The sequence below is a fragment of the Symphalangus syndactylus genome, chromosome 1 (assembly GCF_028878055.3).
Source record: "Symphalangus syndactylus isolate Jambi chromosome 1, NHGRI_mSymSyn1-v2.1_pri, whole genome shotgun sequence".
In the NCBI taxonomy this organism is placed as follows: Eukaryota; Metazoa; Chordata; class Mammalia; order Primates; family Hylobatidae; genus Symphalangus; species Symphalangus syndactylus.
Window position 1 is genome coordinate 156,939,541 of NC_072423.2, and position 20,716 is coordinate 156,960,256.

The 20,716-nt window shown below is 38.8% G+C and overlaps 1 protein-coding gene across 2 annotated transcripts in view; it reads left to right on the forward strand.

The window, feature by feature from the left end:
* CSMD1 (CUB and Sushi multiple domains 1) overlaps positions 1–20,716 on the forward strand; it is a 2,032,824-nt gene that overhangs the window by 1,878,369 nt on the left and 133,739 nt on the right. For both annotated transcript variants that reach the window (XM_055289255.2, XM_055289263.2), the window contains exons 47-49: positions 2,411–2,599; positions 7,773–7,919; positions 12,211–12,399. In XM_055289255.2, coding sequence (XP_055145230.2) covers positions 2,411–2,599; positions 7,773–7,919; positions 12,211–12,399 — 525 coding nt within the window. The remainder of the gene's footprint in view (positions 1–2,410; positions 2,600–7,772; positions 7,920–12,210; positions 12,400–20,716) is intronic.

Below are 20,716 nucleotides of genomic sequence, written 5' to 3' on the forward strand. Positions count from 1 at the left end.
GACCCAAAGTCAGGTGAGTAAGTTTATTGAACCTGCCAGCTGCTCCGCCATAGACACAAGAGGCAGCCCTGAGCTTACAAAATGAGGGGTTTATATGGGGGAGAGGGACCCCGGGGTTGTTTGTTGGTTAACTTTGCCATATATTCTCTTGTGACCAAAGTTCATGGCAGCAGCTAGATGAAGGAACTTACAGGAGGGTGTAGGTCAAGTTTGTTTATGCTTCCCACGGACCTCCCTCTGTGTGGTCTGGATGGTTTGTAATTGGGGTTTGCTTATTGTAGTAAGGTCTGATAAGTGAAGTCTGCTGGTTTCACTGCAGTGCTTGGATAAGGCTTAGAAATGTAAAGAGGCTTGGGGGAAGGGTGAACGGCACGGAGAAGAGTTGCAGGGCATTAAGGGGAGGGGTGGGCAGTACAGAGGGGCTTGGGGGGAGTGTCCACAGTACCAAGAAGATTTTTGGGGTGGTTTGTCCCTAACATTTATGAAAAGGTAGGCATGTGGTGTAATCATCTCTAGTCCTTACAACAGTTTCTGCCCCCATAGTGCTTTAGATTAAAAAAAAAATGCATATATTGGCTCTAATTAGAACCCTGAGGGGGAGCTATTATTAGTCTGTACTTACACGTCAGAGCCAAGAAAAGCCCTGGTTGTTATTGCAAAGTCAAGGCGGGTCTGTGGAGCTTCTAAAACTTGAGGTTCTATCCTGCACGGATATACACAGGCATGAACTCTAATTTCATTATTTTTTCTTTCTTAACATATCACATTAACTTTGAATGGGCATCGTGTATTTTACAAAGTGATGAGGTCACCGTCACAGAAGAAAATTAGACCTTTAACTCGGTTGTTGCAATCTGTGTGTTCTGATTAGGATTATTTTAGTTTATATTATTGCCATTAATTTATCATTGTAAATATTTTTAAAATCTCACCTAAAATACATGTTATTTAAAGAGTTCTATGGAATGTTTTATGATTGGTGGTCTTAGGTCTAAACATTTTCTAAATTTTAAAATATATCTTAATTAGAATGCTAAGATTAATGGAAGAAAATAGGAAATAAATTACCTTTCAAAAGGCACTTACTTGAATAAAAACACGTATCATAAGCTTCGCTTATCTGTTTGACGAGTATCTATCTTGAAATGTATGTATAAATAGCACACATTTAACTAATTAAAAGGCGATAACTCAATAAATAAATTTAACAGAAGCTCTTTTTCATTAAGAAAAATGTGATTAACTGTAGAACTCTCAGCACTCTACAAGTAATCTTGATATACCTTTTTTATTTATGAACCATTACCAATAATAGAAAAAAATTTCCCTTAATAGTTTTATACCCAAACTGTTTCTGGAAGATAATTTAGTGATGAGAGAAATTACTAATTAGGAGACTGTGGTGTTTTGTTTTGCATGTCCAGATCCCTGCAGATTATTTTTATGTTGATTAAACTGGAAGTAGTTGAATAATAATTTTTTAAAAAGCAAGAGGAGAAAAAATACGATGTAGCCATAGTATCTTCATGATACATTTACAATTAATTCATCCCTTAGGAATCAGGGCTCCTGCTGAGGTGTCCCATGTGCGACTGAGACCAGGTCTCTAATTCTTCCTCTTCCCAGGGTCCCAAGCAATCGCGTCGAACGTTTGAATATTGCTATGCTAAGTACAGTTGTTCCCCCCAACCCCTGATCCGAGGTTTCCCTTTCTGCCATTTCAGTTACCTGTGATCAAGCACAGTCTGAAAATATTAAATAAAAAATTCCAGAAATAACAACACATTTAAAGTTTTGCAGTGTTCTGAATAGCCTGATGAAATCTTTCATCCCCGGGCTATGTCTCACCCAGGACATGAATCCCAGCTTTGTCCAGCATATCCATTGCCCTGTATGATGTGATTGCACCAGAAACAACATAGGATTCTGGACCATCTGCAGCATCAGGCATCACTAGAGCTCTTGGAATGTATCCCCAGGAATAAGGAGGGGCTACTGTATATTTAACGCCAAAATAAATAGGAGTTTTCTTTTCTTATTGCATAACATTTCACCACATTTCTGTAGTACTCTTTTGAAATGGTGAGGTTCTTTGTAGTAGAGTTAGGAAGCCTTGCATTGTATAATGAAATCCATGATGCACCTGCCCCAAATTAAGGTGTGTGGGAGATGCAGGGGCCGAAGGAGTGTGCAGGCTGAGTCGAGAGAACTGCCAAGAGACAGATGCACAAGTCTCATGATTATTCAGTGTTGCCCTCCCTCTGTGTTTGCATCCGGTATGAAATTTAGCCAGAGCTCAATAAGATTGCTTTTTCCTTTCATTGGCATGTTTATACAGGGATAGAAACTAACCTATTGAAGTTGGGATCATTTTATTAAAGCAAACTTTTGCTGCTACTTTTCTCTCCAGCACAATGCCCAGCAAATGAAGTCCGGACTGGATCATCGGGAGTCATTCTCAGTCCAGGGTACCCGGGTAATTATTTTAACTCCCAGACTTGCTCTTGGAGTATTAAAGTGGAACCAAACTACAACATTACCATCTTTGTGGACACATTTCAAAGTGAAAAGCAATTTGATGCACTGGAAGTGTTTGATGGTAAGTTTCTTTAATCTTTGTATACCAGTGACCTCAGCATCATTAATTAAAAACACTGTTACAATGTTTTAGTAACATAAAGACTTGAATATATTCTTGAGTTAACTTATGTTTTCCCAAAGCAAACAAAAAATAAACTAGTTTGGGGTTGTGCATTCTCAAGAGATCAAGCGGTCTGTAAAACATTACCATATGATTGTTGTACTGTATTAGTCCATTTTCATGCTGCTGATAAAGACATACCCAGGACTAGTAAGAAAAAGAGATTTAATGGACTGACAGTTCCGCATGGCTGGGGAGACCTCACAATCATGGTGGAAGGCAAGGAGGAGCAAGTCACGTTTTATATGGATACTGGCAGGCATGAGAGAGAGAGAGAGAGCGCGGGAGTGGGTGCACGCGCACAAGACAGAGCTTGTGCAGGGAAAAATCCTGTTTTTAAAACCGTCAGATCTTGTGGGACTTACTATCAGGAGAACAGCATGGGAAAGACCCACCCACATGATTCAGTTACCTCCCACCAGGTTTGTCCCGCGATATGTGGGAATCGTGGGAGTTACAGTTCAAGAAGAGATTTGGGAGGGGACACAGCCAAACCATGCGATTGTTAACACTGTCACTTTTCAAACAGTTAGAATGCTTAGGAATACACCCTGAAAATGTACCGAATCTTCTTTAACCATTATTTGATTTTTTAACACGGTGATTTAGAGAAGATGATCTCAATAGCTCTTTCTCTCTCTCCTGTATGTAATAGCAATTCACAAGATATTTTAGGAAACGTAGGCCCAGAGGTATTTTTGTCATCTATATAATTATTTTTCTAGAAATAAGTATTTACTAGAAATATGTAAAAAATCATGGCTCACAGAGATTTCTAGATGATAAATGCTACAGGCGTTTTTAAAGTGTGATGCTTTGAAATAGTGAAATATGGTTAACTGAACGCCTGCAATACCGTTTTCAATAATAGTCTTATGATTTTTATGCGATTTGAATGAAAATTTTAACAGTGATGTGATTAAAAGTAATATGTGGTTGAATCGTCAGTTTGAAATGGAAGGAATGGTAATATTTGTCTTTGTGTAAAACCGTCATAGCCAAGAAAATTAGACCGGATGCAATTATGGCGGTACATAATAACAGGGTTTTCACGTATTTTGAAAGGTTTGTCATTGAGTTCAGATAAATAACAGTCAATTCAGTGAAAAAAGTAAATTATTCTAATTGATTTGATGTGTGTTTGTATTCACTTTACTAAGTTGATGAATCAAATTGCTTGTATAGATAGACATCACTGAATCAATTCATGTATTTTCAAAAATGAATTAATAAATTAGAAATTAAACTCACATTTTTATAGATAGAAACAGAGGACTGGAGAGCAATATTTTCATTTTCAGAGCGTGGCTTTTTAAATGTGTATATTAAAACAAACATATGTTATTTACAACTTTTCCTTTAGTCTGTAGTGTAGAGAGAAGTCAGTCATTAGGTGAGTATAAAAATGGGGTTTCTCTTGTTGAGGAAGAAGAGAGGTAAACTATTTGAGGCCTATTAGGTATTATACAAAAATTAAAATGTAGGGCATCCACTCACAGGCTGTATGTCTGTGTTTGTGTTTGTGTATATACAGACATATATATCCCTACAAAGGACATAAAAGTATATTTAAATAATTATTTTGAACTTATGCATGTTCTTTTGTTTCACAGTAGTTGAATCAAAATATACTGGCCGTGCTTTTAAGTCTCTTACTTTCAGAAGCAAAATATTTATGAATAATTTATGCACTCATGGCTTGCAATTTGATCTCCTATAAATTTGGACAGATCATAGCCATTATAAACAGCAGGCAAAATACATTAGAGACTATAGCATAATACTTGCTGTCAAAATTATCAGAGATCAGTGACTAGGATTGTCTGGTCTTAAAGTTTTTTCTGCAAAGTGAAAGGTCAGAGTTTTATATGAATATGTTTTTAAGCAATGACATTTTTGTTGCAGTAAATGTCATGTTCGTATCTCTCTGTCTCTCTCTCTCTCTCTTTTTTTTTTGTAAGACGGGCTCTTTTAGAGTTCATAAGTTGACCAAAAAACATGTTGAATGTATTGATTTTAAACTTTATTATCTCAAGAGTATATTACTCTCTATGGCTTAAGTAGTGGATATCCCATAATGCTTTTTAAAACACAGTGTTTTAATCATTCTGAAACTCAATTGAGAAGACTGTCAAAATTAAAATTACAGTGTACACTGGTGGAATACTTAGTTTCCATTTTGGTAACAGAAATGGATACCTTCCTTTACTGCTGTGCTGGTTTTCTGTACATGCCAATTTGAATGTGTGCTCTTAAAGACTAGTCCTTCTAGAAAGTTAGTTACATTTTAGACAAAGAGAACAGATAGAACATAATGAGGGTTCAGATGCTGGATTAAGAATACCTAAAACTGGCTGGGCTTGGTGGCTCATGCCTGTAATCCCAGCACTTCAGGAGACCGAGATGAATGGATCACCTGAGGTCAGGAGTTCGAGACCAGCCTGGCCCACATGGTGAAACCCTGTCTCTGCTAAAAAATACAAAAAGTAGCTGGGTGCGGTGGCAGGCGCCTGTAATCCCAGCTACTCAGGAGGTGAAGCAAGAGAATCTTTGAGCCTGGGAGGCAAAGGCTGCAGAGAGCCAAGATTGTACTATTGCACTCCAGCCTGGGAGACAGAGCAAGACTTGGTCTCAAAAAAAAAAAAAAAAAAAAAGAAAAAACCCTAAAACTTTACTCTTGAGTTCTGTCACTGAAAATGACATTTCAAAATATCATAAATTCAGGTTAATTAATTTCCCAGTGGCATTTTATCTCAGAATATACATTATCCTTTTAAACACCAACAAGCAAACCGACATACCAAACATGCTTTGTCTTTGATTATGAAATACCAGCCACTCTTTTGCAGGGCATCTCCCAGGAAATTTAGCCATGACGTTTTTCATAGTGAGAACTATTAATATCATTTCTTCTCATCCTCCTTCTCTCTGACCAAAGTCAGCGTTGCCCGATTATTTAATATGCTAGTTTTGGGTTGTGGTTTTTTGTTCATTTGTTTGTTTCATATTTCTTTCCTAGGGCTGCCATGAGAAAGTGCCATAAATTGAGTGGCTTCAACAGAATTTTTTTTTTAGGACAGAATTTTGCTCTTGTTGCCCAGGCTGGAGTGCAATGGCACAACCTCAACTCACTGCAACCTCCACCTCCTGGGTTCAAGCAATTTTCCTGCCTCAGCCTCCTGAGTAGCTGGGATTACGGGTGCCTGCTACCATGCCCAGCTAATTTTTTGTGTTTTTAGTAAAGATGGGGTTTCACCGTATTGGCCAGGCTGTTCTCAAACTTCTGACCTCAGGTGATCCACTCGCCTCTACCTCCCAAATTTCTGGGATTACAGGTGTGAGCCACCACGCCTAGCCTCAACAGAAATTTATGTTCTCACAGTTCTGGATGCTAAACTTTTAAGCGGAAGGGGTCAGCAGGGCGGGACTCTCCTCCAAGCCTCCCTCCCAGGCTTGCAGATGTGGCCCCCGCTCAGGGTGTGCCTCTGTCTTAATCTCCTTTTCTTAGAAAGACATCAGTTATATTAGATCAGGACCCACCCATACTACCTCGTTTAAGCTTAGTTATGTCTTTAGGGACCCTCCCTCTCTCTCTTTAAAGTCACATTTCCAAGTCCTGAGGGTTAGGACTTCATAGGACTTCAGTGTGTAAGTTTGAGGGGAACCCAGTCTAGTCCTTAACAGTCTTACTTGAAAAAAATCATGAGAACTGCTCTGATTGGGAGTTACACGGTGAGTGGAGTGTGGTTTCTCAGTATCTTTGCACAAATAAAATTTTATGTATAACAACAAAGAGAGGTGTCACTTTACTTCATAGCATTTGTATTATGAACAACGAGAGGTGCATTCTCCCAGTCCGTAATGTGTTCCCTAGGAGTGAACTGTGAAATGCAAAACGCCATGAACGCTTTTACGAGTGTGAGATGATGCTGAGCTCATTATGGAGTAGCGTTGCTGGCAAGCCCCAGTGCCATGAAGCAGTTTCTCCTGATAAGTGGCTTTGGGTTATGGCGATGAGGGCAATGCCGGCTGACTCTCCGCTGGGCTTTCTTTTCTTACCTGTACATTCAGTGTTAACTTTGTTGTCTCAATATTTTTTAAACAATTTCAAATACCATGGACAGGTGAAAAATGAAAAAACTAGATATGAATTTCAGGGCTTTGTCAAATTTACTTTAGGCCCTCATCTTATAAAGAAGCAATGTGTACAGGTAAATTTAGAAGCTTCACCCATATCCAATTCCACTTGTGCCGCCCCTAGAGGAGGTTAGTATTCTGAAGTTGGAGTTGCTTGGGTCATGGTTATGCATGTTTTATAATTATTTCTCTATCATCTACATATACACATTTTATATGTTGCATTTTTTATTTTGCATGTAATTGTTATCCTATTATATTTATCTCTAAATATATATTTTTAGTAATAATCTGTTATATTAAGAATTACTTATGTGGATATGTGTATATCTAGTTTGTTAATTTTAATGCTGTATGAATCTAATTCTTTTTCATGGAATCTTCAGTTCTTTTTTAAAACTCCAAATTACTACTTTGATCTAAAATTTACCATGAGAAATAGTGTTAGAATACACGTGTTCACTATGTAAATAATACTTGCGCACATGTGCTAGGATTCACAGAAATATAATTAAACCTTGAATTTTACTGGATATTACCAAATAGTCCTCCAAAGTGATTCTACTACTTTACACTTCCTCTAGTATTACATGAAAGTTTCTATTTTCCTGTATAAGTACAATATTGTAAATACTAACAACAATATATATTACTTTCATTTTTTTTAGTTACTGCTGTTTTATAGATGAAGCTCATTTAAATATGATGCCATTGATAGCATATGCAGCTGAAATTATTTTTGTACATTACTGTCTTATTTTTATCAGAAAATATATCTGTCACTATAGCCATTTGGAATTTGTTTTCCACTTTTGTAATAATTATATCTGTGTATTGGACACGTAGACTGCAGTGTAATCCAAAGCTAAATCTAGTATGCATTTTGTAGGTGCTCACCCATCTCTGAATGTTTTTGGTTTTCTGTTTCACTTAGGTTCTTCCGGGCAAAGTCCTCTGCTAGTAGTCTTAAGTGGGAATCATACTGAACAATCCAATTTTACAAGCAGAAGTAATCAGTTATATCTGCGCTGGTCCACTGACCATGCCACCAGTAAGAAAGGATTCAAGATTCGCTATGCAGGTAAGTAAATGAGGTTTAGATTTTATATGAAAGTATTTTAAAACAGGTGATTTTCATTGAATAAAACAGTTTAAATAGAAATTTACAATATAATCCTAATTCTTAAAGATTAATAAGTAACTACAATAGAATTATATGGTGGGGAATTATTCTGAATGATTCCTATAAACTACAGTGGGAAATTTGTTGCTTAATATTTAGAATTTTATTGTTAAAATTACAAACTGCTGAAATTCATATTATAGAAAGCAAAGACATTTTCCAAAAGATAAACTAATATAATCAGAATTAATTTTAAAATATGTTTAAATGGTAAGGAAACAAATAGGAAAAGATAATTGTATTTCTATTTATTACATAAGTGATGATAATCTCTTAACTATTAATAGTCATGTTTTGTATCTATCTGCAGGTCTCTTTATTCACACCACATATATGTATATATATATATATATTTGTACAAATAAGCATGTGCATAATAAATATATGTTTAATATATATATTTCCTTATCAAAATGTAAATTATTTTGCCCTTTCTCTATATACTTTAATCATTCTCTGCCAGCAGTGTTTTACATTAACTAAATCAATTAGTAACAAATTGATCAAATCAGTCAATATATTTATTAGACGTTAAATCCTGTATACAATCATCAATATGATCTGACCACACTATTCTTTAAACTTTCCTACAGAAGCAGTAGGCAGACTCTTAATTCCTGAGCACGTTTCAATTACTAAGCAGAAAATCTAAACTTTTCTCAAAATCTCACTCAACAATGCCCTTGACAACTTTCCCGTGAAAGATGCTCATTGTGTATGGGAAGTGAACCATGTGTGCTGACGGAGGATTGTTTATTACCATGTTGGTGTTTTACCTCCTTAGGGACTAGGAGCATCCAGAGGGAAAAACAGGAAACAATCTTAACACGGCAGTTTTAAGAATAGGGTTTTAGCTCACTCTGGTTGGTAGACATATAAAATGGTAAAAAGCATCAAGGTTTTGAAAGGCCCTTGATGTGTGGATAACAGGCAAGAAATTCAGACATTCTTCCTCTGGAAGGTTTAATAAAATATACTCAGACCTTTGCTACAAAGACATTGATGCAGTGATGGAATTTGCATTTAGCAAACTCCTTGTTCCAAAAAATAGATAGTCAGACTTTTTTTTTTTTTTTTTTTTTTGAGATGGAGTCTTGCTCTGTCACCCAGCCTGGAGTGCAGTGGCGGGGTCTTGGCTCACTGCAAGCTCCACCTCCTGGGTTCACGCCATTCTGCCTCAGCCTCCCGAGTAGCTGGGACTACAGGCGCCCGCCACCACGCCAGGCCAATTTTTTTGTATTTTTTTAGTAGAGACGGGGTTTCACTGTGTTAGCCAGGATGGTCTCGATCTCCTGACCTTGTGATCCGGCCGCCTCGGCCTCCCAAAGTGCTGGGATTACAGGCGTGAGCCACCGCGCCCAGCCGATAGTCAGACTCTTAAAGGTGTTTGAATTTTTCCAATGTGCAAACATGGTCAGCACAGCCAAAATCATGATGAACATAATTTATGTTGTTTTACCTGCAGAGAAATTCTTAGTAGCCTGGTGATATGATTATACCTTCAATTCTGAGATCAATGATCTCTATGTCTTTCTAAAGGTATTTTTATTTGTTGTCATACCACAAGAAGAGCCTCATTGTTAAACTGTATTGAGAGAAGAAGAATAGACAGTTTTATGTTGTTTAAGTGGAGAGGGAGAGTGAGAAAGAGAGACAGATAGATAGACACATATGTGTCATGTGTGAATATAAAAAATTCTTTATCTCACAGCTTTTTACTTAGAATTGGTGACTCAGTGATCTCTGCTAGGTCAGCATCAGTAATTTTTGAGCATTGATTAAATGAAAGTGTCCCTAAAATATTAAGATGTGGCCAAGGGAACTCTAGCCCATAATGTGGTCACATGAACACACATTGCATCCCCAACATGTATTTGCCCTGCGCACGTAAACTCTTGATCATTCAGGCATAAAAGCAATATAATGAATCACCATAATTGAAATCTGAGTTAAAAAAGACAAAGAAATGCCTGTCGAACAGTGGTTCTGGACAATTCCATAAACTGTGCTAAGTGCAGGCTGAATTAACAATGTCCTTTTGGTACTACGAGAAGCAAATGAAAGCTTCCGTATTGGGCGGGTCGAAAGTACAGACTGGTTTGGCATTCACGCCGAAATTCCAGAATATCCACCTCTCCCAGTCTTCTCTCACCTGGGTACCCATTAGACTTTTCATTCTATATCCCAGCTTTTCCAAGCTGCACCAGCAGAGTGTAAGGACCGGGCCCTGCTCCTCTGAATTCCTCTTCCCGCAGCCAGGAGTTGGGCTGGCAGGGCCTCTGCTCCACTCTGTCTTTGTATTCTGCGCTGTGGTTTCCCCTGAGGGGCCCTTCATGTCTTATTCTAAGTGAGTTAGGAAAGAAGAGGTATTCTGAGGGGCTGGCGATGGAGGAAACACAGTAAAAGAAAATGGAGCCTTATTGGAATCTGTAGAGTTAGATGCTCATCCTGCAAGTTATATCTCTTAACAGATGGAGCTGGGTCATAAAGCACAGGTGACACCCAATGAGCCTCTTGGTCTCACTTCCTGTAAACTTTATTCAACTTATCTATGACTTTGGAGAGGAATCTATAGTCTGATTGTTCCTTCTATTTTTTATTAACTTTTTTTTTTTTTTTTTTTTTTTTTACTGGCACAGTGATTCCAAGCCATTGGTGTTCAGGGTGCCTGATTGTACTCATACTTTGTCTAAACTAAGTATTTTGGTTCATTCAAAACTTAGAAGAATTTGGTCTAGAAATAAGTGGAGGTAGAAAATGGTGCGGCCAATGGAGCCATGAATCAAGAGATTCTTATGATAGTGGATTTTCACTTTAGAAAAATCAGCCCATTAAAAAAAGGAAATGATACTTCAGAGGCTCACCCAGCTGAGAATATTCTCTGAGGACACTTCTCCTAGGAACGTCGTTGACAACTGAGGCCAGACACATAAATTGTTGCTTCTGGGCACCACTATGATAGAAAACCTTCAGAAAGTTTCTTCTGAATGTACTTCCAAGGAAAGGAGCAGTGTTAAGCATTCAGACCTGCATGTGTGTGCTTTTATATGGAAGCCCCAGCGGGAAGTGGAAGATCTAAAATTCTTTAAAAAGAAACGGAGAGTTCCCAGTTCTTAACGACCTTCTCTGTTGTATTGTTTAAATTCATCTGAAGTGAGTACCTAGGATTTTGTGTAGTAGTGACCTCGCCTTATGCGGTAGTGACCTTACCTTGTGCAGATGAAGCAAGTTTCTTTGTCTAAATGTGTAAATAAGATGCAGAGACTTTTAGCCACAGAAATGTGACATTCTGTGTGAGTAAAACTATTATTTTAACAAATGCCCATCTCTAGTTTTAAAACGTCTCCTTACAAAGAGGGATGATTAAAGCTATTGTGAGATTGTTATTGACTCAAGAGGATGCATTTTCTTCAAAGATTTCATTCAAATCCCATATGTTAAAAAAGAAGGTTAATATCTACAGCATTGTACAGTCCAGAAGTTTCACTGAACAGCCACAAGGAAAAAAGTTAATGGCCTTGATTAAGAAAATGTTACGTATTTCTACTTTCTCCGTATTAACAATACTTAAAAAAACATGGAGAATATTTTTGTTTCAAATATGATGCCTTGTGCAGTACCCTATCACTTTTATCCTAGTGACAGATGTGCTTATTTAAGTAGGTAACCTGCTTTAGAGAAGTGAGTGAGGTCATTCAAAATGATCCTTCTAGACCAAGTCAACCTGCAGCCCTTGGGCTGCATACGGCCCAGGATGACTTTGAATGCAGCCCAACACAAATTTGTAAACTTTCTTAAAACATTATAAGATTTTTCTGCAGTTTCTTTTATAGCTCCTTAGGTATCATTAGTGTTAGCATGTTTTGTGTGTGGCCCAAGACAATTCTTCTTCCAGTGTGGCCCAGGGAAGCCAAAAGATTGGATACTCCTGATGTTTCTCACAATACAGTAGTCAGGATCCTAGCTTCACATTGACTCAAAGCTGCAGATGATCTGAACTTCAGAGTAAGAGACTTGCCTCTTGACTCTCGAGTTCTGGAATGCTCTTTAGAACAAACTTACATACTGGTGCTCATTTCCTACCTTTTGGAAATCAAAAGTCATTCATTTATAGACTCTCACCAAGGCAATGAAACTGGCCATTTGTTTGCTCGTTCACTTATCTGTGTGTGTGTCTGTCTGCCCACAGCACCTTACTGCAGTTTGACCCACACCCTGAAGAACGGGGGTATTCTAAACAGGACCGCAGGAGCGGTTGGAAGCAAAGTGCATTATTTTTGCAAGCCTGGATACCGAATGATCGGCCACAGCAATGCAACCTGTAGACGAAACCCACTTGGCATGTACCAGTGGGACTCCCTCATGCCACTCTGCCAGGGTAAGAAATGCATTTTCATCCCCAGCCTTGTTTCCTGTGTATTTCTCTCATTTTAATCACTCTCTGAAAATAAATGAAGCACTAACTAAGAATAAAAGGTAAGGAAAAATTGAATGTTGGCTTATAACAATATGAATTAAACCTTCCAGTGGCCATGCAAACTTTCCTGACATGTAGTTGTATAGCCTGAATTTGGAGAAGGGTTGGACATTCACTAGATCGTGGGTCAAGTTATTCTAACACTTACTTGTACTTCCTCTTGAAGTAAAAAATATGTCATCCGATTTAAGATTCAAAATAATTTTTCTTTACCATTGTATTCATTTAAAAACATTAATTCCTGAAAAATTCATTTTCTTTATTTTAGTTTAAAAAGTCATTCTTTGAGCCATAAGCTCTGTATGTGATTTTGTTTTGTTATTTAAATCTAGGGTTTGTTAAAGTTGATTTCACTATTTCATGCCTTTTTTTTGCATTTTATCTATCATGTGTGTAGAAACCAGGTTTTCAAATAAGGCATTTTAATTTTAATAGAAGGCTTTGAAGTCACGAAATTTTCATAGTTTTGTCTTATCAAGGTTTATATTCATAATGAATTATATGAGTCTTTGAAAGCTAATTATGATTTATGAGTGAAAGCTCATACTGGCTCTCGTTTTTCTCATTTTCATTAGATATTAGATTTTCTGGTATTGCTTTGTTAGACAGTAATAGATACCACACGTATTGTAGGTGCCTTTGACTGTAAGAAGTTGATCAGACACTTAGCCTGTATTATTTATGTTTTACCCCTAAAAATTCTTATTTAATGTAAAATAAACATAGAGATAGATTCAAGCAGTTTACTTCATCAGGAATGATTAGAATGATGATTTTTTTTTCTTTACAAGAATACTTTTTCTTTTAGAGGAAGATATATTTCTCATTTGCTTTAAATGTTCTATGACTCTGTTCTACAAACAGAGTCATAGAATCTATTGCTGAAGAGACCCAACTTCAGCTCAGAGAACACGCCATGGTCTCTGCCCCTCTGGCACTGGAAACAGAATGCTAATGACAGAGTCACAGCCCAAATGGCAGCCTGGACACAGGAAAGGGATTTGGTGGAATGGGCAGAAACTCCTGAAGTCATTTCCTGTCTAGTCTAGAGGCGGAGTCAAATACAGCCTAAAGAGAATGTGCTCTCCAGGCCTAGGCACAAAGGGGTACGGAGAGGGACCTTCATGTCCCAAAGGGACTCGGGTGACGCCAGGCACATGCCAGTCTGTCTTTCTGATCGATAAGCGAGGAGTTCTGGAAACGGTTTACGAAGTGGAGACATGGCTTACCCTTTCAGTGAATGGTTGAGAAGGATTAAAGGGTGTCAAATATATAGGTTTGGGATAAGTCTTGAATTCTTCTTCTGTCATGGCCTCCCCCGGCCAGCAGAACTACTTAATGCTAAGTTAAATGATTCAGAAATACAAATAGTGCACACTGCAAATGAGGCTCTTCTGACATCTTTGCAGCTGTGGCCAAGGAATTTGTGGGAACATGATCAGGGTATCTCTTCTTTGTGTGGAACCTGGCAGAGAGGCAATGGCTTTGTGTATATGGGGTGCTAGAATGCACACCACATTTTAGAAGAAGAGTTAGAGTACCTTCCTTCAGATTTGCTCTTGGCAATAAATAAACATGACTTTGTTCTCAAATTATAAAATATTTAAGAAGTATCATTTTTCCAAAACAGACCTGTGAATTTCTACACTTCCTGTTAACTTCCTGAGACTCCATTAAAGAGCAAAAGAGATACAATCCCATCTGCGTTTTAGAAAGCTTGATCTTTCAGTGGCATAATGAATGATTGGCATGCATCCTGTCTGGAATACACGAGTACTTAGTGGGTTATAGCAATGTGTGTTTGAGGGGTATGAAGACTTCTAGAAATACAGTGAGAAACAAGTTTTGCATGAAAACAGATATTGAAAATACTTAGGAAACAGAGTCACAGTCTCTCGTGAAAGCAGGTGAAAAGGAAGAGATAAATCTGGGATGACATATGTTGGTGGGGGGCTTGATTGCTGGGAGTATTTGGTACCACTCACTGAAATAAGGATCATGTGAGGGAAAGGAAGCTTCATGAAATTGATTTTGACATTTGTGCGTCAGGTCCAGGGGGCAAGCTGTCCCCAGTAGTGACTCTGAGGCTAAGAAAAGATGGAGTTTTAAAATTACCAGTAATGAGGCAGTGGATTTTAAATTAGTTTAAGATACTGGGTGCCTCATTTGCTTTATCATATTTGACTTTGTAACTTTTATAAGGACCAATTGAAATGAATAAAATTGTAATTAAAGAAAGACTGTCTGCTGTAATAAATTTCACACTAGGCAGCTCTACCACAGAATAAATAACAGTTTAGACTCTGACAGAATCTCTCATTTGGTCAAAAGTGGTGATAAATCCTGCAATAAATCATATAGAAGGTCGTTGAGATAATTGGCAATGTAATTACTGTTGCAAATGTTAAAATATTTTAAGACTTCCACGTCCAACTTAAAGGTCATCATAGTTATTTAATTATTTTATTTGAACATTTTTGTTTGAAAACTGTAAAAAAAGAAAAATAGTTTTTAAAAACGGCAAATATATCTTTGTGGCATTGGGAACTTAAAATTTGTATTGATCTATTTAATATTACAGTTATCCTAGAGTTGATATTATATTTTTTCAGTGATTTGAAAAGCAGTCCGTTTATTATTACATAAAATAAATTCAATTTATAAACTTCCTGAATCCATAAAGGACATTCGTTCATCTCCTTACAAAAATGTCTAGAAGAATATATTCAAATAGTTATTAAAATGCAACAGCTACCTTTTAATAAATGAGCGAGATAAACCTGGAATGTTCAGCTCATTCTCTTTTAGGCCGCCCAACTACCGATCTTACAAACCATGTGGATGCCACTGTGCCCCTGGGACCTGAGCAAAATGCCCTGCCCCTTGTAGCCATTTGGTAAACATTTTAAATTTAGAAAATCACTAATCCATGACTTTCTAAGATACATATGTGAGAATATTTTTCCCTTTAAGGATTATTTAGAATTGGCTTTTGTTGTCTTCTATTTTAATTCACTTTTTTTGCCAGTGACGTTGTAGATGCATCAAATTTTTAGAGAAAAATTACTCGGATTTGAAATCGGAGGATACATTGTGAGGGCCATCCCCCTCAAAAGTAGCCCCCAAAAGGCCAGGGAGCCCTGATCTCCCTAAGCCTACTTTCTGCAATGTAAAATAGAGATTTTTATATCTATGTCCCAGAATTATTGAGAGGATTAAATAAATAATATAGGATAAGCCGTCAGATGTTACATGCATGCAAATTATGACTGTTAGGTCTCGAAAGGGATTTGGGAGGCACCCACTCCAAACCCATCCCGAATCGTGGGGTTCAAAGTGGCAGGCCCCAGGCCACAGCCCAGACAGAGCTCTTCCCAAGACCCCTTGACGGCTTGCAATTAGCTTCTGGATTCAGCAAATAAAAGTTTCACTACCAATTGTCTGTGAGTGAGAAGATGGAGCCGGCAAGATGTATTTTATTGGTTTCAGGGAACTCCAGGTTGTTTTTCTCACTTTGCTTGACCTTTTAAATTATTTCTCTCTGAAAATCTGTGTTGGTTTTTATCGTCCTTGATAAAGCCAGGCAGATCTTCTGTCCTCAGGCTTCATTTCCTGCTTTTAAGCAAGCAACTGCCAAGCAGCTGTTTCCATTATCAGCACACTAATCTTATTCATCTTGAGGAGAAGCCTGAATTAGAACTGAAATTCTCTGTGTTATCTCAGAGACCCAGTTAAACTGGCACATCAGAGTGCACTGCTTTCAAGTTCCCTGGTCAAAGAGAGAGCAACTCCCAGGCAGCTATTTACTTTCAAGGTCTGCTTCTCAGAGCCTTCTATCAGCTGTGGCTTTTGCTTGGAGTGGAGTTTGCCTATTGTTTATTTATGATTTGCTAGCATTTTGCAGGCAACAAAGAGTACAAAAAACAGTCTTCCTCACAAATTACGTGATTAAGCTTCTGTTTTTAAAGTCAGACCTTTTAATAGAGATAGCTGCCTATATTCTGCTTATACATAGCATGGCAAAGGACGCAAACTGGTGCAAAGAGCTGGGTGGAGGGGACAGAGGATGCATGTGGATATGCTTCTGTGTATCTCTTCAATCCTCATAGATGCTGTTGCTCACAGATGATGTTACTAGAAAAAAAAAATGCCTAATTATCTCAGGTGGGATTTAAGCTCCAGTCTTTCAGATTCCAAAATCGAAGCCATTTCCACTATACCATGCATTCATCCCCTAAACATGATGTTTGCCCACAGAGAGGTCATCTCTCAGAGGAAACTGTCCTTTTACTTTATACAAAATTTTTAAAACAACGTCGTTCTCAAATGTTAGGAGGATATGTTAGGAGACCTGGCATAAATGAATTAATTGAGGTATTTTGTAAATCTTAAAATCCTTCCCTTATGAACATAAAGAGCATAGGTAGTTGAGACTTTTATCTTCATTTTTTTATATGCATATCTATTTGCTTCTATTTCATTATCAATCTTCTCTGTTTTGTGATATTAATACAGTATTTCTAGACATTTAGATTTCATTAGAAACTTACATTTAAATAGGAATTTGTGGGATTTTAAATGTCAGATCACATGCTATGATATGTATGTGTGTGTACGCTTGTGTGTCTCTCTATATATAGACACACACTTTTATATAGGTTATAGGCACTATGTCAGCCAGATTGTAAATTGTCAGAATGTGAATCCACAGAGTCCATATAGCTCAAACTGGCCAACTCCCATCAAGTATATTGTAAAATGAGGTTTATCGCAATTGCCTTTGCTTAAATCTACCTCACACACTCTTAGGGAGTTTGAAAGGAGTGCTTGGGTACAGTACTGTGCAGCTGCACAGTCAGGCTCCTGCAATTGAGTGATGGATTCCTCCCATCCCCAGCATTTGCTGGCTGTGTGACCCTGGACAGGGCAAGTGACTTCACTGAAGTTCTTTTCTGCAAATGGGCATAAAGGTGCTTTCCCACCTGTTTTGAAGGATTAAACAGAAATGTTGGCGTGAAACTTAACATACTGCCAGGTAAGAACAGGAGCCCAACAAAAAAGGAACTCCCATGCGGTCAGACATGTTTGCACCCAGGAGTGTTTTTGATGCAAACCGACTGGTTGGCTGTCAAGCAGAGTGTTGTTGAATGTCAAGGCAGCAACGTTTAGGTAAGTAAGCTGGTAACATACTTCCCTTCTTGTTCATGGTAGCTGAAATTAGACATTGGCTCTCTTTTCCTGTAAAGGGCCAGGTAGACCTTCAGTCTTTGGGGATTATATGCAGTCTCAGTGGCATATTCTTTGTCTTTAAGTTTTTCACAATTAAAAACAATGTAAAAGCCATTTTTAGCTTGTGTACAAAAACAGGCTGCAGGCTGGTTTTGACCCACAGGCCATAGTCTGCCAACCCAGGATCAAATTAATCTTTCAAGATCTGACTGAAATGCAGAGTGCAACGCCATCAATATCAGTTACTTTCTGCAGTTTGCAAATTATATGTCAGGCATTTTACTGAAGACATATAATTTTCCTCTACCATGTGCTAAAATCCAGCATGTTTATTGATTAAATTAGACAACGCACTTCCTCTGTCCATGCTTAGCACACGCTGGGCATCCCAAAACTTCACATATTCTAACTATGTGTGAAATGTGGTTAATAATAAAAGCAGTATTGTAGTCAGTGGAAATGTGCAGAAAGGGTAATTTTGTATAATAGTAGTAGTGATATGAAGACCTTGACCTTTCTGCACAAGGAACTGTACAAAATAGACAAAGTAATAATATTTTATGAAAGAATCAAGGGTCCTATGCATAAGAGTGGCTAATAGAGATCAACTATACATCTCACACATTTTAAAAATGCTATAATGGAGTTTAATGTGCTCTGCATGGAGAAATAAACCTGACATTGAATACTCAAAATATTTCACAAAGCAAACAAAGGGATCGTGTGAGGATAAAGGAAACGGAGGCAAATGAAAGTGGAGATGAAAAAGTCAGCCCAGAACTTTCCACTTCAGCAGGAGGAACTTTGAAAATGACAGCTCCTAAATCAGTAAAAGGCAAAGAGGAGTAAAGACAGTGAAACGCCCTGTGTGCAGTTTAAGATACCAGCTGACATTGAAGGATAGGTTATGGTCTTTCATTGAAGAGGCACAGCGGCAGCCTCTACCTGTGAAAGTGACAGTTTGAAAATGTCAGTCCCTGGCAGAAAGAAGAGCAGCTCTGGAGGAAAATGTGTAGGCAAGCCGGGGTCGGGGCTGCAGTGGGTAAGACCCCGATGGGCATGCAGGTGTAAGCCTTAGGCTGCTGGGGAAGTTGGCTTTCCAAAATTCTTGAAGTGGAGATAGCGGAGACAGGAAAATTAAGCGAGCAATTCAAAGGAAGTGACTACTATGTGCTGGAGGTGGCTGGACCTGCCAGCCGGGATGAGGCTTCTGCCCAGAGACCACCACAGGGAGAATGAGTGCTTTGCTCTGAGGCTGGAAGGCAGGTGTTTATGTCCATGTAGACCACATCGATGCAGACAGTGTGTGCGTTGCCTGTTTTCCCACCTTTGATGCACTGTTGTCGAGGTGTGGAGTTGCTTCTCATCTTCTCATTTCAGGGCTCAGCCCCCAGGCAGTCTGCTGTGTCTTGGGGGACCTAGGTACCCACTGTGGCCTTTTGTCCGTGTCTTGGCATTCCTTACTTTGGTTTCCTATTTGTGTAGCTGTCCGATCCTCCTTGACCAGTGGTTCTCACCATGCAAAGTTTAAAAAATGAATTCTTGACTCCCAGCCCTGCACAATTCTGATCTGGCAGGCTCCAGAAAGTCTGGAGTCTCTGCTTTCAAATACATACCAGACGTGCAGGCACCTAATGAGCGTGGGTTTAACACACATACCTGGGCATGTGTGCATGGATATAGGATGGAAAGAATCGGCACTTAGGACTCAAAAAACAGGGAGGAAGGAAGGACGGTGAGCAGGGGTGAGGGTTGCCTGTTGGATGCAATTTTCGCTACTCAGGTGATGAGTATGCTAGAAGCCCAATCTCCTCCATTATGTAGTATATCCAGGTAACAAAATGCACATGTACCCTCAATCTAAAAAATCATATACCCACATGAGACAACACGCTTCTTAAAGAAAAGGCAGAGATTCTGCTGTATCTTCGAATCCCCAGCATTTTGCGCAAAGCCTGGGCCACAGTTGTCATCAATATGAATTTATGGAGAAATGAATTTGGCTCAACCATCTCACCAATCCTTTCTTTCATGAGGTTTCTAACATAAACAGTGTTGCTGGGAGGAAACAGCTTGAAATTAGGCCAGCGGTGGTGCAGTGTTCAACTTTTAAAAATAGTAAGAGCAGTTACGGGAGTATCTTCCAGCAATCTGAGCATCTCTGGCATAGTGGAGCCACAGAGCCCTGTGATCGGGCCATGGCACCAGAGATAGAAAGTCTGGAGGTTCTGCCTGCTACATGGTGTCATGGGTTGAATTGAGTCCCCTCAAAAAAAGTATGTTAGAGTCCTAACTGCCAGTACCTTAGAATAGGACTGTATTTGGAGAGAGGGTCTTTACAGAGGTGATGAGTTAAAGTCATTAGGGTGAACCCTAATCCAATGTGGCTGGCGTCCTCATACAAAGAGGAAATTAGCCTGCAAAGACAGAGGCACACAGAGGGATGACCATGCGGGGACACAGCAAGAAGACAATGTCTACACACAAAGGAGCTAGGCTCAGGCAGAACCAGCCCTGCTGACAGCTGCTGTGGGACTTCTAGCCTCCAGGACTGTGAGAAAATCCATTTCTGTTGTTCTTTGGTGTGTTGTTATGGCAGCCCTGGCAAAAGAATACAGACACAAACTTTTAAAAATAAACAGTGACGACGCCTTTTTTTTTTTTTTTTGAAACGGAGTCTCGCTCTGTCGCCCAGGCTGGAGTGTAGTGGCGCGATCTGGGCTCACTGCAAGCTCCGCCTCCTGGGTTCACACTATTCTCATACCTCAGCCTCCTGAGTAGCTGGGACTACAGGCGCCCGCCACCATGCCTGGCTAATTTTTTTTTTTTTTTTTTTTGTATTTTTAGTAGAGACGGGGTTTCACCATGTTGGCCAGGATGGTCTCGATCTCCTGACCTTGTGATCCACCCGCCTGGGCCTCCCAAAGTGCTGGGATTACAGGCGTGAGCCACCGCACCCAGCCAATGTATTTCTTACTTAATGTGTCTG